Source organism: Cervus canadensis, chromosome 13, assembly GCF_019320065.1.
Source record: "Cervus canadensis isolate Bull #8, Minnesota chromosome 13, ASM1932006v1, whole genome shotgun sequence".
Classification (NCBI taxonomy): Eukaryota; Metazoa; Chordata; class Mammalia; order Artiodactyla; family Cervidae; genus Cervus; species Cervus canadensis.
This window is the reverse complement of record NC_057398.1, coordinates 16,617,549-16,631,734: the sequence shown is the minus strand read 5'-3', so window position 1 is coordinate 16,631,734 and position 14,186 is coordinate 16,617,549. Positions and strand designations below refer to the sequence as shown.

General features: G+C 41.1%; 1 protein-coding gene across 1 annotated transcript in view; it reads left to right on the top strand.

The window, feature by feature from the left end:
• Positions 1–14,186, top strand: part of RGSL1 (regulator of G protein signaling like 1) — a 49,616-nt gene that overhangs the window by 13,004 nt on the left and 22,426 nt on the right. Inside the window, exons 6-9 of the mRNA XM_043485714.1 lie at positions 663–1,630; positions 4,368–4,430; positions 4,858–5,080; positions 8,762–8,869. Of these exons, the coding sequence (XP_043341649.1) occupies positions 663–1,630; positions 4,368–4,430; positions 4,858–5,080; positions 8,762–8,869 (1,362 nt within the window). The remainder of the gene's footprint in view (positions 1–662; positions 1,631–4,367; positions 4,431–4,857; positions 5,081–8,761; positions 8,870–14,186) is intronic.

Genomic DNA, 14,186 nt, shown 5'->3' with positions numbered 1-14,186 from the left:
TTTTATTTTTTAAAGCTTAAGACTGTACAACAGAGACTATAAATGGTTCACAAAGCCTAAAATATTTACTATTTAACTCTTTATAGAAAAAAAGTTTGCCAACTCCTTCTCTAGAACATCAAATTCATTCAAATGTATTTATTTATTAAATGAGGAGGCATTCCTAACCCAAACACAACTGATGTGCTCCAGAAGCTGCACTGTTTGGGGTTAGTCACATTCCTCTCTATTTATATAGATAATTGGGAATTGATGATATTAAAATCAGGGCTAGTCAGGACTTTACCAAATTATCCAGTCCAAGCTCCTTCCTTTGGTCATATCTAACTCTGAGAAATTCCGTTCAGAGGTACATATTTCTTGTTCTTAAACATATTTGCTGGTACCACTTGTTTTTCTTTAAATAATGTTCAGTAGTCTAAAAAGTACCTTGAGGAATCTCACAAAATGGTTATTTCTCTGGGGAAGAAGCAAGGTGATCAGAGTAATAAGGCGTCATTGTGTGCTGAACAAACCCTAAAATCATGTTCACTTTATCTCTGACCTGTCTAGGGTTGCATGAGGAATGAATGAAATGCTATACACAAAAACGTTTGGAAAAATTCATAAACCTAACTATCCCCACATCATTTTCATCCTCTATCTCTCTTTATTCTTTCCAGAGGCCCTCTTGAACCTGTCCATCTGGCATCCCAACCAGTCAACCACCAGGAGGGAGATCCTGAGCCACATGCAAAAAGTGGCCCTGTTCAAACTCCAGAGCTACTGGCTCCCCAACTTTTACACCCACGCCAAGACAGTCATGGCCAAGGAGGAATCATGCCAGGCTCTGATGCAGGAATATGAGACTCGCCTGTACAGTATCTGCTATACCCATGAAGGAGGGCTCCCTCTGAATATGAACATCAAGAAGGCCCACCAACCCCAGAAGCAGTACTCAAGCAGGAAGATCAAGAGGAAGATGTGGCACTTGATAGACTGTGGCTCGTGGTCTCTGGAAATGGATACCAATCCAGATACCAATATACTGTCCCCCCAGGAACTGGGTTCTCAAGACAAGGTGGTTATACAAAAGCCTTTCCTAAAAGAGGCCTCTTCAAAGGACAGAATCATTAGTTCCCTGGAAAAGGATGTTCTCTATGCCAGGAAGTCCAATGTGAAGAAGAAGGCCAAGAGCCACCTCCACATGGAGGGCATCTTTGAGACAGCATTCTCAACCCACCTGAGGACTATCACCCCCATCATCAATTACTCCTCCCATGTGACCATCAAGAAGGCCGTGAAGCAGAACCTCTCCTTGGGGTACATCCACTGGGCCCTGTGTGCGGACACCTGTGCAGGGAGTCCCTTCCGGGACCACCTGAAGAAGCTGAATTTGAAAGTGGAGATCCAACTCTTGGACCTCTGGCAGGACCTGCACCATTTCCTCAGTGTCCTGATGAGTAATAGGAAGACTGGGAAAGCCATCTTTCGGCACATGCTGGGCAACAGGATCTGTGAGCTCTACCTGAATGAGCAGATTGGTCCACGCCTGCCGCTCAAATCCCAAACCATTGAAGGCCTGAAGGAGATGCTTCCTTGTGGGGATGTGAACCCCTGGATTCCCAGAACCCAGAAGGAGATCTGCAAGGTAGGCCATGCATCACAGAAATGGGTTGGTATCTGGAAGATTAGGTCAAGACTGACCAAAAATCCTACCTGGTCATCTATACTGACTAACTTAATGATATAACTACCCACACAATATGTATTGATGAGTTGGTTGATCTCTTATGGGTAAGTTATATAAATTCCCAAGAAGTAGCCGGAATCCCAAAGTAGGATAAAGGTGGAAGAGTAGTCACTACCCACCTTTTATTTCTCCCTCAATTCCCCCTGATATGGAGTCTTCCAACCTCAGACTCTTCTACTGAGGGATGTTTTAAGAACTCTGAGCTAAATGTCATGAATCAAAATACAGGGTCTCCCTTTCCTAGCCTAGCCATCATGGAAATGGCCAAGTGGGAGGATTTATTCTTATCCCAAAACATTAGATAAAAGCATGGGGCTATCCTAGACACCCACAGGAAGTAATAGGTTGACTATTGTCAAAATCTTGGCAGAAAACAAGTGACTGAACCAAATTGAGGAGAGAGCTCAATAAAAAGGGACTGCTTACAAAGAAGGGTAGGGAAACCACAGGGCCAGTAAGGTGCATTGGAAGTTGTGCTGGACTAGTAGAGGAACCAGGGTTAGAACCCAGGAGTTCTTGGCTCTAAGTCCAGCACAATTTCCAATGCACCTTAATTATCCAAGATTGCACATCTGGGCAATGTTGGATGAGATCTGTCCAGGGGGTACAAAGTCAAAGTTGTCTGCACAGTTCCCAAGTAGAAGTTCCAGAGCCCTCCTCCCTACCTGCCCTACCCTTTGTGGAGGCATCTGGAACTAGATGGAGGCTTATATCGGCTGTTTCCTGCATCAGCAAATCCACACAGCAAAGCTCCCTCCCTTGGCCTTTGGTCTGCTGCAAAGATATTAAAGGTATTTATATTATTATACGATGCTGGGCTATCACTGTTTCTAAGATTAAAAATTTTGATATCATTTATGACTCACCTCTTTGTCTCACACTCATGTCTAGTCTATGGGTGAATTCAGTTGGTCCAACCCTAAAAATATACAGAATCTGATATTCCTCCCCTCACCTGTTATAACCACTCTTATCCAAGCTCTGTCCAAATTCACCTGGATCATTGCAATGGCTTTCTAGCTGATGCCTCTGGATCTACTCTTGACCCTCAGCAGATCCATTTCTGCACTGGCCACAACATACATTGTGTGATTTAACTGAAAATAAAAGTGAGGACATTGAAGACAGATGGCTGTCTCCAGTAAAAGCCAAAGTCCTTGCTAAAACCAACAAGGCCTACACTGTCTGTCCTCTGCCTCTCCTCTCTGGCTTCATCTTCCTCTGCCCCCATGCTCATCACTTTGGTCATGCCAGACACATGGCCAGCTCAGCCGTGCTGCTCCTACTGTGTGTAATGTGTGGATCCCCGTACGACTGAGTCCCTGCCTCCCTCAGGTTTTTGCTCAAGTCATCTCAGTGAGGCCTTACTTGCCCACTTTACATAAAACTTCAGCCCTATCCCCATTTTACTTTTTTCCTTAGCACTTACCATGATCTGGATCCATATATGTATCCTTCCACACAGACGTACACACACTTTGTGTGTATGCATGTATAATGCATGTATAATCCTTATAATGCACATGTATGCATTTGTGTGTAAAGTGTAAATCTGTTATATACACATATACTTGTATTATATTTTAAATAAATACACAATATGTGTATATGTTATATGTGTGTGTGTTATATAGATAGATTTTTTTTTTTTTACTTATTTTGCTTCTTTTCCTTCTCCTTATGAGGGCAGAGGTTTTTATGTTTTGTCACTAGTCTCCCAGCATCTAGAAAGCTACTGGCAGTATAGTGCTGAGTGCTCAATAGTGCATTCAGCAGACATTTGTTGAATCAATTAATCCCAACTGGAGATGACCCTTACTTTGGGCTTTGCTCAGGACAATATTTTCTGGTTTGAGATACTTGTTTCTATAAGAACTCTCATTTTCACCCATCTGTTCAACCATCCTCCAGTTATCCAGTTACCTTTTGTTGAATACTGATAGCATGCCAGCTAATATATGTTTGTTTCCTAACTTCTGATTCACTTAAGTGAAAACAGAATCCATGTGGAATATAGGAAAAAGCTTTTAAATCCTGGTTTTATCACCGTTTGGCTAGGTGGTTGGTTTCCAGGACCCTTTTAAGAATTAAATGAGATAGTACTTTACAAAGGAACAAATAAGTATGTAGATGTCAAATAATTGCCCTTCAGTAAAGGATTTGTTGTTTCTCTTCTTAAAGTGAAAGTGAACATGTTAGTCACTCAGTTGTGTCCGACTCTTTGCAACCCCATGGACTGTAGCCTGCCAGGCTCCTCTGTCCATGGAATTCGCCAGGCAAGAACACTGGAGTGGATTGCCATTCCCTTCTCCAGGGGATCTTTCTGACCCAGGAATTGAACCCTGGTCTCCTGCACTATAGGCAAACTTTTTACCGTCTGAGCTACTAGGGAAGCCTCTTCTTAAATAAATACCAATCACTGTTCTCTGAGATTCAGAGAGAGGCTGTGATGGAAGCTGTCATATTCAGAGAGGCAAAAGAATACTTCCTGGTTGGTCATGGCTAATGTTTGCTATTCCATATCTCCAAGTTAGAGAATCCAGAATCTGCGGCCTTCTCTTCTCCCATGTGAGTACTAGCAGGACAGAGGCAGCAAGCCTCTCCTCATAATGCTTATGTTGTATTTGGATTTCAGATCCTCAGCCCCTGGTATACTGAGTTCCTGGATGAAGAGGACTACTGGTTTCTCGTTTTTACAGTAGGAGGGACTTTGAGTTGGGGAGGAATCATGAGGTTGAGGGAAGAAAAGGGAGTTACTGCTCTTTCAGAAGTGCCCTTTGCTAAAGTCAATGAAATGTTGAGTATTTTTCTATCAACTGGGGTTGATGGTCTCTGATGTTCTAAAGAGAAACCTCTGAAGGAAAAAGATTCAAGGGCATAAACTGGCTTTGAAGAAGTCACATTCATGTAGAGTTTCTCACTTATAGAGAAAGTTTGATTTGAAGATGTGTGGTATGTATGGTGTGTGTGTGTGTGTGTATCTGTAAAAGAACAATAGTTCTTAACAAACTGAAAGTAATCAGAGTCCATGTGACAGGGAGGCAAAGAAGGACCAAGCTGTAAAAATCTTGCTTCTGGCCTAGTTCCTACAGCAAATGCTGTCTGTCACCATCTCCTTCTCTTAGACTCAGAGCAGGCTCATCTGCACCAGGTGGCATAAAAAAGAATCTATAAGCAAAGAAGAGATCATTCTTCTTTACAAGAGATTTGAGGAATCACTGGAGTTAAGCCAGGGTTTGGCTAACATGGAAGAAATGGAATCTATGCAATGGCAAAAGATAGCTACTGAGAACCTGAAGCAAGGTGGGTCCCTCCAGATAGAAAGGAAGTCTCCAGTGTTTCTGGCAGGTAAGGTCAGTCACCATAATTTTTTTTTATCCTTACATACAAGCAGCTGTGAAATATTAGTATTTTAACATTAAGTATTTACTATGTGTCAGCACTATGCAATGCAAAGGTGATAAAGAGGACCTCATTTGATCTTCCAAATAACATGTGAGGTAAGTACAGGGTAACTGAGGCACAGAAAGGACAAGTTACATTTCCAAGGTCACACAGTAAGTGGCAGAGTCAAGATCTGAATCCAGACGGACTGACTGCAGAGGCCCCCACTGGCTCTGAAAGGGAACCAGAGAACTCAAGTTGACCAGGCTCATGCCCACCAAGACATCACCACAGTTATACTGATTACTGCATTTCATGCCTCTGAAAAACATGTGCCATACCTCCCCAGAATCAGGTCTAAGACATTTCTGTGGATATATTTTTAACAGCCACTTGCTTCCCCCAATATAACACATCAGCCACTCAGGCAGTGGAGAGCCGTGGTTAGGAACACAAGGCTCTGCTGTCTCACAGATCTGGGTTATATCCTAGCTCTGCTAGTGACTGTGTGAACCTGAACAATGTATTTAACCTATCTTCAAGCCCCGTTTCTCTCAACTGTAAAATGGGAATAATAGGCTTGTTGTGAAGATGACCCAAGACCATCCATGAAAGCTATTAACACAACATTTGGCAATAGTAAGAGTAGCCAGTATTGTTCAAATTGAACAAACTGCTTTAATTATCAGTGCTGAGGCAGTCAGAGTACTGCAGTGTTTCTCAAACTTCAAAGCACAATAAGTACTTTTGACTTCATTTTGGGAAATATATACCTGTATAAGTATGTGTGTGTGTATAAATATATATTAAAATTTTTTCACAAAGCAATGCTTGTCCTTATTACATAAGATTATATACTCTCATACTCTCTATATTATTCCATTTCATTTTGTAAAAGCTGGTAATAACTGTTTTTTGACATTCTATTGAGTCATGACATACAAATTAGTAATCAGTTCAGTCGCTCTGTCGTGTCCGACTCTGCGACCCATGAACTGCAGCACGCCAGGCCTGCCTGTCCATCACCAACTGCCAGAATCTACCCAAACCCATGCCCATTGAGTTGGTGATGCCATCCAACCATCTCATCCTCTGTCATCCCCTTCTCCTCCTGCACTCAATCTTTTCCAGCGTCAGGGTCTTTTCAAATGAGTCAGCTTTTCACATCAGGTGGCCAAAGTATTGGAGTTTCAGCTTCAGCATCAGTCCTTCCTATGAACACCCAGGACTGATCTCCTTTAGGATGGACTGGTTGGATCTCCTTGCAGTCCAAGGAACTCTCAGAGTCTTCTCCAACACCACAGTTCAAAAGCATCAATTCTTCGGCGCTCAGCTTTCTTTATAGTCCAACTCTCACATCCATATATGACTACTAGAAAAACCATCGCCTTGACTAGACGGACCTTTGTTGGCAAAGTAACGTCTCTGCTTTTTAATATGCCGTCTATGTTGGTCATAACTTTCCTTCCAAGGAGTAAGCGTCTTTTAGTTTCATGGCTGCGATCACCATCTGCAGTGATTTTGGAGCCCACTTCATGGCAAATAGATGGGGAAACAGTGGAAACAGTGGCTGACTTTGGGCTCCAAAATCACTGCAGATGGTGATTGCAGCCCTGAAATTAGTAATCAAGAGCTTTGAAAATTCATTTCCACCACTCCTTTGCTCTGTGAGCTTACTTGGCCTGCCACTATCTCCCTGAGTCTCATCTCCTCATCTATAGAATGGGGATGATGGCACTGTTGAAAGGATAGGCGGTAATGCATTTGCATAGCAAGTAGGTCCTCAACAAGTAGTACTTGTTAGATTCCACTAAAAAATGTAACCCTCACCTCTTTTAAAAATTTTGATGTGCACTCTGTGTACAAAGCAGGTTGCTTTGGGTGCTTGCCCTTTGGAACATACTCGGGCATGAGTTATTAAAAGCTAGCATGAACAGGCCACATCTGGTTTACCTTAGGATTTCCCCTTCTCTAAATCCCAAACATTCCAAATCCTTTCCCAGGAATCAAGAGAAAAGTGAAAGGATGGCGGATAAATTTGACCCTATACATGCTGGGCAAGGGGCATTCCCCTTGATGACCATGAAATGCCAGGAGGGGTCAGGAAGAGTGGTAATCACCTCCATGGAGATGCCCCCTCCCTCCCTTCAGCATACCCTCCGCCATTGCTTTCTTGAAATGCAAATCTACCCCAGTGAAGGGCCTCCCATGCATTTGTCCAAGTCCGGGCCCTGGCTCCCCAAGTAGGCTGATGCCTCCACTCAGGCTATACTATAAAGTCTCTGAGCATCAGAGCTAGAATACTCTCATATTGCTTGTAGAGAAACTGAGCTGAGGTAAGAGTCTTGCCCAAGGTTTCTCAGCAAGGGAGGGATTGATGAAAGACTAGAAAACTGAATCGATAGCAGCAATAATCCACTGCTTTTACCACTACAGAGTCTTCTGACTGAGAGATGGTAATGATGACAATTACAATGTTGACATAAGACAACTGACATTCAGAGGGCCACACCCCATATTCCTTCTAGATTCCACCAGTATAACCTGAAAAAGTCCTGGACTGCCCTGGAGAGTTTCAGGGAAACTGTGGGTGATGAAATTTACCCCAAATCTCAGAGCTCATAACACAAATGAGTGTTTTGACCTTGGTAGGCACAGTGCTGCTATTCTGCCATTGCCTATCAGTATCAGTTAAGCTGCTCAGTTGTGTCCAACTCTTTGTGACCCCATGGACTACAGCATGCCAGACTTCCCTGTCCATCACCATCTCCTGGAGCTGACTCAAACTCATGTCCATCAAGTCAGTGATGCCATCCAACCATCTCATCCTCTGTTGTCCCCTTCTCCTCCCACCTTCAATCTTTCCCAGCATCAGTGTCTTTTCCAAGGGAGTCAGTTCTTCACATCAGGTGGCCAAAATATTGGAGTTTCAACTTCAGCATGAGTTCATATTCATCCTTCCAATGAATATTTGTCCTTCCAATGAATATTCAGGGCTGATTTCCTTTAGGATTGCCTAATACCTCATTAAAACTTCTCTTGCTGCCTCAGCCTTACAGTCCCATCTCATTTTGAATACAGAAAGTCATTCCCTCCCAATTCACCATGCATGACTAGACATGATATATAGCTACCTTTAGAAAAAAATAATTCACTCTCAAAGGACAATGATTCACAACTATTGGTGGTATTCAGAGATATGAGTTGTCAATTCTGAAGGTAATTGCATCAAAATTTTTGGTGCAATAACAGAATGTTTGAATGCATTTGCAGCTCCTCCCTATACCAGATGGGGTTTGAAGGGGTCCATATTCATTTGGATGAATTACTTCTAGTATGTATGTTAACACTTAGTGCCTCTTTCAAAGTCATATCAGTTACCCTTAGGCAGAAAATTTCAATGGGTCAGGTCTCCCCAAGAAGGACAAAAGCCTCCATTCTAGAGGACAGGAGAGGCAGTATTTTCTTGCTTCTAATTTGGCCTAGGAAACTTGTATTTCCTATATAAACATTCCAGTAAAACACTATTGTCCTACTTAAATAGCATTTTAAAGACTATACTTGCAAAAAAAAAAAAAGTGATTCTGAATCTTTGAAACCAGAGTAGACAATAAGACTCCATTTTTGTTTTTCACTATTTGACAGACATAGAGAAAATGGCCTTTCAGGAACTCTGTTATAAGTATCCAAAGGTGGCCATAGAGAAGATCAGTGATGACTACAAAATATATTGTGAAAAAGTACCTCATATAGGTAAGTGTTTAAACTCAAGGATAGATATGAGACAACCAGGTAAGAGAGAATATTGAAACCTCAAGAGGCATAAACCAAAAGAAGGATGGTCAGCAGAGAATGACCATGTCTGTCTTTCCTCCTACAAAGCCAAAGAAGGGCATCATGAAAGTCAGATGCAATTGTAAATGAATGAAGATGACGATGAAATTGTTAATTCCTACCTTCTTACCTAGTTATCACTCTGAGGTTTTCAACAATGCAGACTTGTCTCCTGCCAAGATTTCTGGAGTCATAGTTTTGTGGAAGGAGATTTGTTGGGGAGTATGTTCTTAGAAATAACACCCATCTGGGGATGAGGAAAGCAGAACTGGGCAGAGGTAGATGCTGAACTGTAAGGTAGTTATGATAAACATCAGCAGATCCTATAGAAAGCTCTAAAGCTAAGATAGCCCTTCAGAGTTGTCGCTCACTGAGGCAAGAAACTTGTACCTCCTCACTGACTCAAATGGGATGTGACTGACTTTGGGAGGACATAATCTTGGGTCAGGCAGTGCCCTTTGGCCAAAGACACTTCCAGAAGGGACCTCACCTGTGGCAGCAGTCAATAACTCCAGGCAGCTGGGACAATGAGTGCTTTGCTCCTAAAGAAATGAGCTAAGACATGCACCAGAGCACTCAGTATTGTCCACTTACTTTGTAAGGAAATTTTACCCCATCTTGGAACAGTTCTTCCAGGAGTCTTGTGGCTTCTTTTCCTAGGGAACTTACATAAGAAATGCTGACACATGCTATTACGGCTTGTCTGGAGATCACAACAAATACTCCTTTTCTCCTTGCTTTTCTGCTCATGACAGATTCCTTCTGTGGTCCTGCTAGTGGTTCTGCTGCTCTCGGGGGACTTACTTGGCAAGATAACCTAGACTTTCACCCCTAAGAGACATGAGCCCTTGATCATCATGACTTCTCAGGCTGTGGCTGCTCACCTGTTGATTTATCATCACAGTTGGACAAGGGAATACCAAGAGTGCGAAGTGAATTCTGCACAGCCCCTGCTACAAAACTGATGACTGATGATTATAGTCAATGGCCCTGCCAGTGCAGTGACTCCTTTGCCTCCCTGCTAGCCTTCTGGCATAAGGAACTTGAAGTGATTGAGCTCCTACTGCGTCCCTAGTAGTAGCATTCCCACTCTGGGATCCTGGACCTCCAAGTTGGCACAGTCCAATACAGGAGCCACTAGTCCCATTGTGGCCATTGAGCTCTTGAAATATAGTTGGTAACAATAGGTTAAATAAAGCACATTACTAAAATTAATTTCACTCTTTTCCTTTTAGTTTTTTAAATTTGACTGCTGGAAAATTTAAATTTATATAATATATGTGGCTCCCATTATATTTCTATTGGATAGCACTGGTCCAGATCCACAGAACCTAAAGTTGTAAGGATTAAAAATTTCCCTAAGTAAGTCACCAATACTAACGGTAAATGGATCTCTTCTACTGTCATCCCTTGATGCTCATACTCAATATTCGACTCAATGGGGGCCACAGCACCATATTATGGTCTTCGGTTTTTCCTGGAGGATGATGCCTCAGTTTTCAAAAGGTATCATCTCCAAGCTGGCATGACAGCTAACCTTCAAAAAATGGCTTTGTTACTCTACCAGGCCAGCAGCTCTCATAGGTGACAAAACTAGTGGATCCAGCTATTGTATGCCCTTTGCCAATCCCCTTTACTATATCTCTTGATCAGAGGCAATGTTATGGGGGATCCTATTCAGGGGATCAAACACTTGTAAGCCCCCAAATATCAATGCTAACTAAAACCTCACAGTTAGGAATACATGTCAGTTCCAGTCCAATACAGCTGCCCCTTCCAGAATAAAAAGATCCAATGTCACCAAATTGCCACCAAGTGGGTAGCTGGTTTTCCATGAAGGATGTTGAAATATGTGAGTTTTAGTGTTTGTCTCTTGCTGGCAAGTTGACATTTGGCAGCATTGGTAGCTAAAATCAGCCTTAATGAGTATGGGGCCCATGCTACTGGGTTCATACACAACCTCCATCCCTTTCACCTACCTACTCTGTTCATGAGCTCATTGTGCCAATGCTAGGATGGACTGTGACAGACAGTGATTTCAGATGAACTGTGATATCAGACTTGCTGATATCAACTGGCTAAGTCCCTCCGTCTTCTTGGTCCTTTAGTGCCTCTTTCTTAGTGGTTGTTTATTGATGGGCTTTGAGATACAATACAAAGATCTTCATATTTCAAATATATATATATATTTATATTTATATATATATTTATTCTGATCATCTATTTCTTTTTGTATGACTTTGGCAAATTGTGCCTTTCAAGGAATTGATCCGTTTCATCTATGTTTTCAAATTGGGACATGGAGTTGTTCTTAGTATTCTTTTCTTACCCTTTTTATGTCTATGGTATCTGTAGTGATATTCTTGCTTTCATTTCTGATACAAGTAATCTGTGTCCTCTATCTGTTTTTCTTAGTCTAGCCAGAGACTTATTGATATTATTGATCTTTTCAAAGAAACATGTTTTGTCTTCATTGATTTTCTCTATTGATTTCCTTACAATTTCATTGAATTCTGCTCTAAGTTCTATTATTTCTTTTCTTCTGCTTACTTTGGATTTTATTTGCTCTTCTTTTTTCACTTTCCTAAGGTAGAAACTTAGATGATTAATTTAGATGATCTTTCTTTCTATTTTTATATATGCATGAAATGCTATAAATTTTCCTCTAATTGCTACTTTTGCTCATCTCCCAAATTTTGATAAGTTGTGTTTTCATTTTTATTTAATTTAAAATACTTTAAAAATTTCTTCTTTGACCCATGTGTTATTAGAAGTATGTTTTTAAATCTCCATGTGTTTTGAGATTTTCCAGCTATCTTTCTGTCATTGAGTTTTAGTTTAATTGCATTGTGGTCTGACAGCAAATATATGGTTTCTATTCATTTAAATTTTTTAAGGTATGTGTATGGCCCAGAATGTGTTCAGCATTGGTAAATGTTTCATGTGAGCTTCAGCCAAGTGTATATTCTACTGCTGTTTGATAAAGTGGTTTGTAGCTATCTAGTTGATTGCTCTAGTTGATTGATGGTGTTGTTGATTTCAACTAGATCCTTATTGATATTGTGCCTGCTGGATCTTTCCATCTGTGACAGAGGGGTGTTGAAGTGTCCAACTTTGAAAGTGGATTTACATTTTCCTCCTTGTAGTTCTGTCGCACATAGAACTCTTGTTTTGTTCACATAGTTTGATACTCCATTAGGCACATGTATGTTAAAAATTGTTGCATTGTCTTAAGAGAATTGACCCCTTTATCATTGTGTAATACTTTTTGTTTATCTCTGATATCACTCCTTTCTCTGAAGACTGTTCTGTATAAAATTAACACTTCTTTTTTAAAAAAATTATTTTTGTCTATGCTGGGTCTTCATTGCTGTACGCGGGCTTTCTCTATTTGAGGCTAGTGGGGGCTACTGTCTAGTTGTGGCCTGTGGGCTTCTCATTGCCTTGACTTCTCTTGTCGCAAAGCATGAGCTCTAGTGTGCGGGCTCAGTGGTTATGTTGCATGGGCTTAGTTGCATGTGGAATCTTCCCCAACCAGGGATAGAACCTGTGTCCCTTGCATTGGCAAGCAGATTCTTAACCACTGAACTACCAGGGAAGTCCTCTTCCTTTCCTTTGATTAGTGTTAGCATAGTATATTTTTCTCTATCCATTTACTTATAATCTATATGTGTTGTTATATGTATTAGTAGCTAATATATAGTGCTTAGTGCAGCACTTTAACAGCATCATTTTTTAGGATTTGAAATAGCTTAGCTGGAATTTCATCACCTCCACTAGATTTGTTTGTAGTATGTTTCCTAGGGCCCACTTGACTTCACACTCCAGGATGTCTGGCTCTAGGTGTGACCACACCATCATGGTTATCTGGATAATTAAGACCTATTTTGTACAATTCTTCTGTGCATTCTTGCCACCTCTTCTTAATATCTTCTGCTTCTGTTTAGTCCTTGCCATTTCTTTCCTTTATTGTGCCCATCTTTGCATGAAATGTTCCCTTGGTATCTCTAATTTTCTTGAAGAGATCTCTAGTCTTTCCCATTCTATTGTTTTCCTCTATTTCTTTGCATTGTTCACTTAAGAAGGCTTTCTTATCTTGCTTATCTTTCTTATTTCCTTGCTCTTCTTTGGAATTCTGCATTCAGTTGAGTTTATCTTTCCCTTCCTCCTTTGCCTTTCACCTCTCTTCTTTTTTTCAGCTATTTGTAAGGCCTCCTCAGACAATCATTTTGCCTTCTTGCCTGTCTTTTTCTTTGGGATGGTTTTGGTCACTGCCTCCTATACAGTGTTACAAACCTCTGTCCATAGTTGTTCAGGCACTCTGTCTATCAGATCTAATCCCTTGAATCTATTCGTCACCTCCACCGTACAATCGCAAAGGATTTGATTTAGATCATACCTGAATGGTTTTCCCTACTTTCTTCAATTTAAATCTTAATTTTACACTAAGGAACTCATGAGCCACCATCAGCTCCAGATCTTGTGTCTTGTGTTTGCTGACTGTATGGAGCTTCTCCATCTTTGGCTGCAAAGAACATAATCTGATTACTGTATTGACCATCAGGTGATGTCCATGTGTAAAGTCATCTCTTGCATTGTTGGAAAAGGATGTTTGCTGTGACCAGCTTATTTTCTTGACAAAATTTTCTTAGCCTTTGCCCTGCTTCATTTTGTACTTCAGGGCCAAACTTACCTGTTATTCTGCGTATTTCTTGATTTCCTACTTTTGCATTCCAATCCCTTATGATGAAAACTACATCTTTTTTGGTGTTAGTTCTGGAATGTCTTGTAGGTCTTCATAGAACTGGTCAACTTCAGCTGCTTTTGCTTCAATGGTAAGAGCATAGACTTGGATGACTGTGATGTTGAATGGTTTGCCTTGGAAATGAACTAAGATCATTCTGTTTTTGAGATTGCACCCAAGTACTGTATTTCAGACTCTTTTGTTGACTATAAGGGCTACTCTGTTTCTTCTAAGGGATTCTTGCCCACAGTAGTAGATATAATGATCTTCTGAATTAAATTTGCCCATTCCCATCAATTTTAGTTCACTGATACCTAAGATGTCGATGTTCACTCTTGCCATCTCCTGCTTGACCATGTCCTATTTACCTTGATTCATGAACCTAACATTCCAGGTTCCTATGCAGTATTGTTCTTTATAGCATCAGCTTTTTACCACCAGACATGTCCACAACTGAGCATTGTTTCCACATTGGCCCAGCTGCTTCACTGT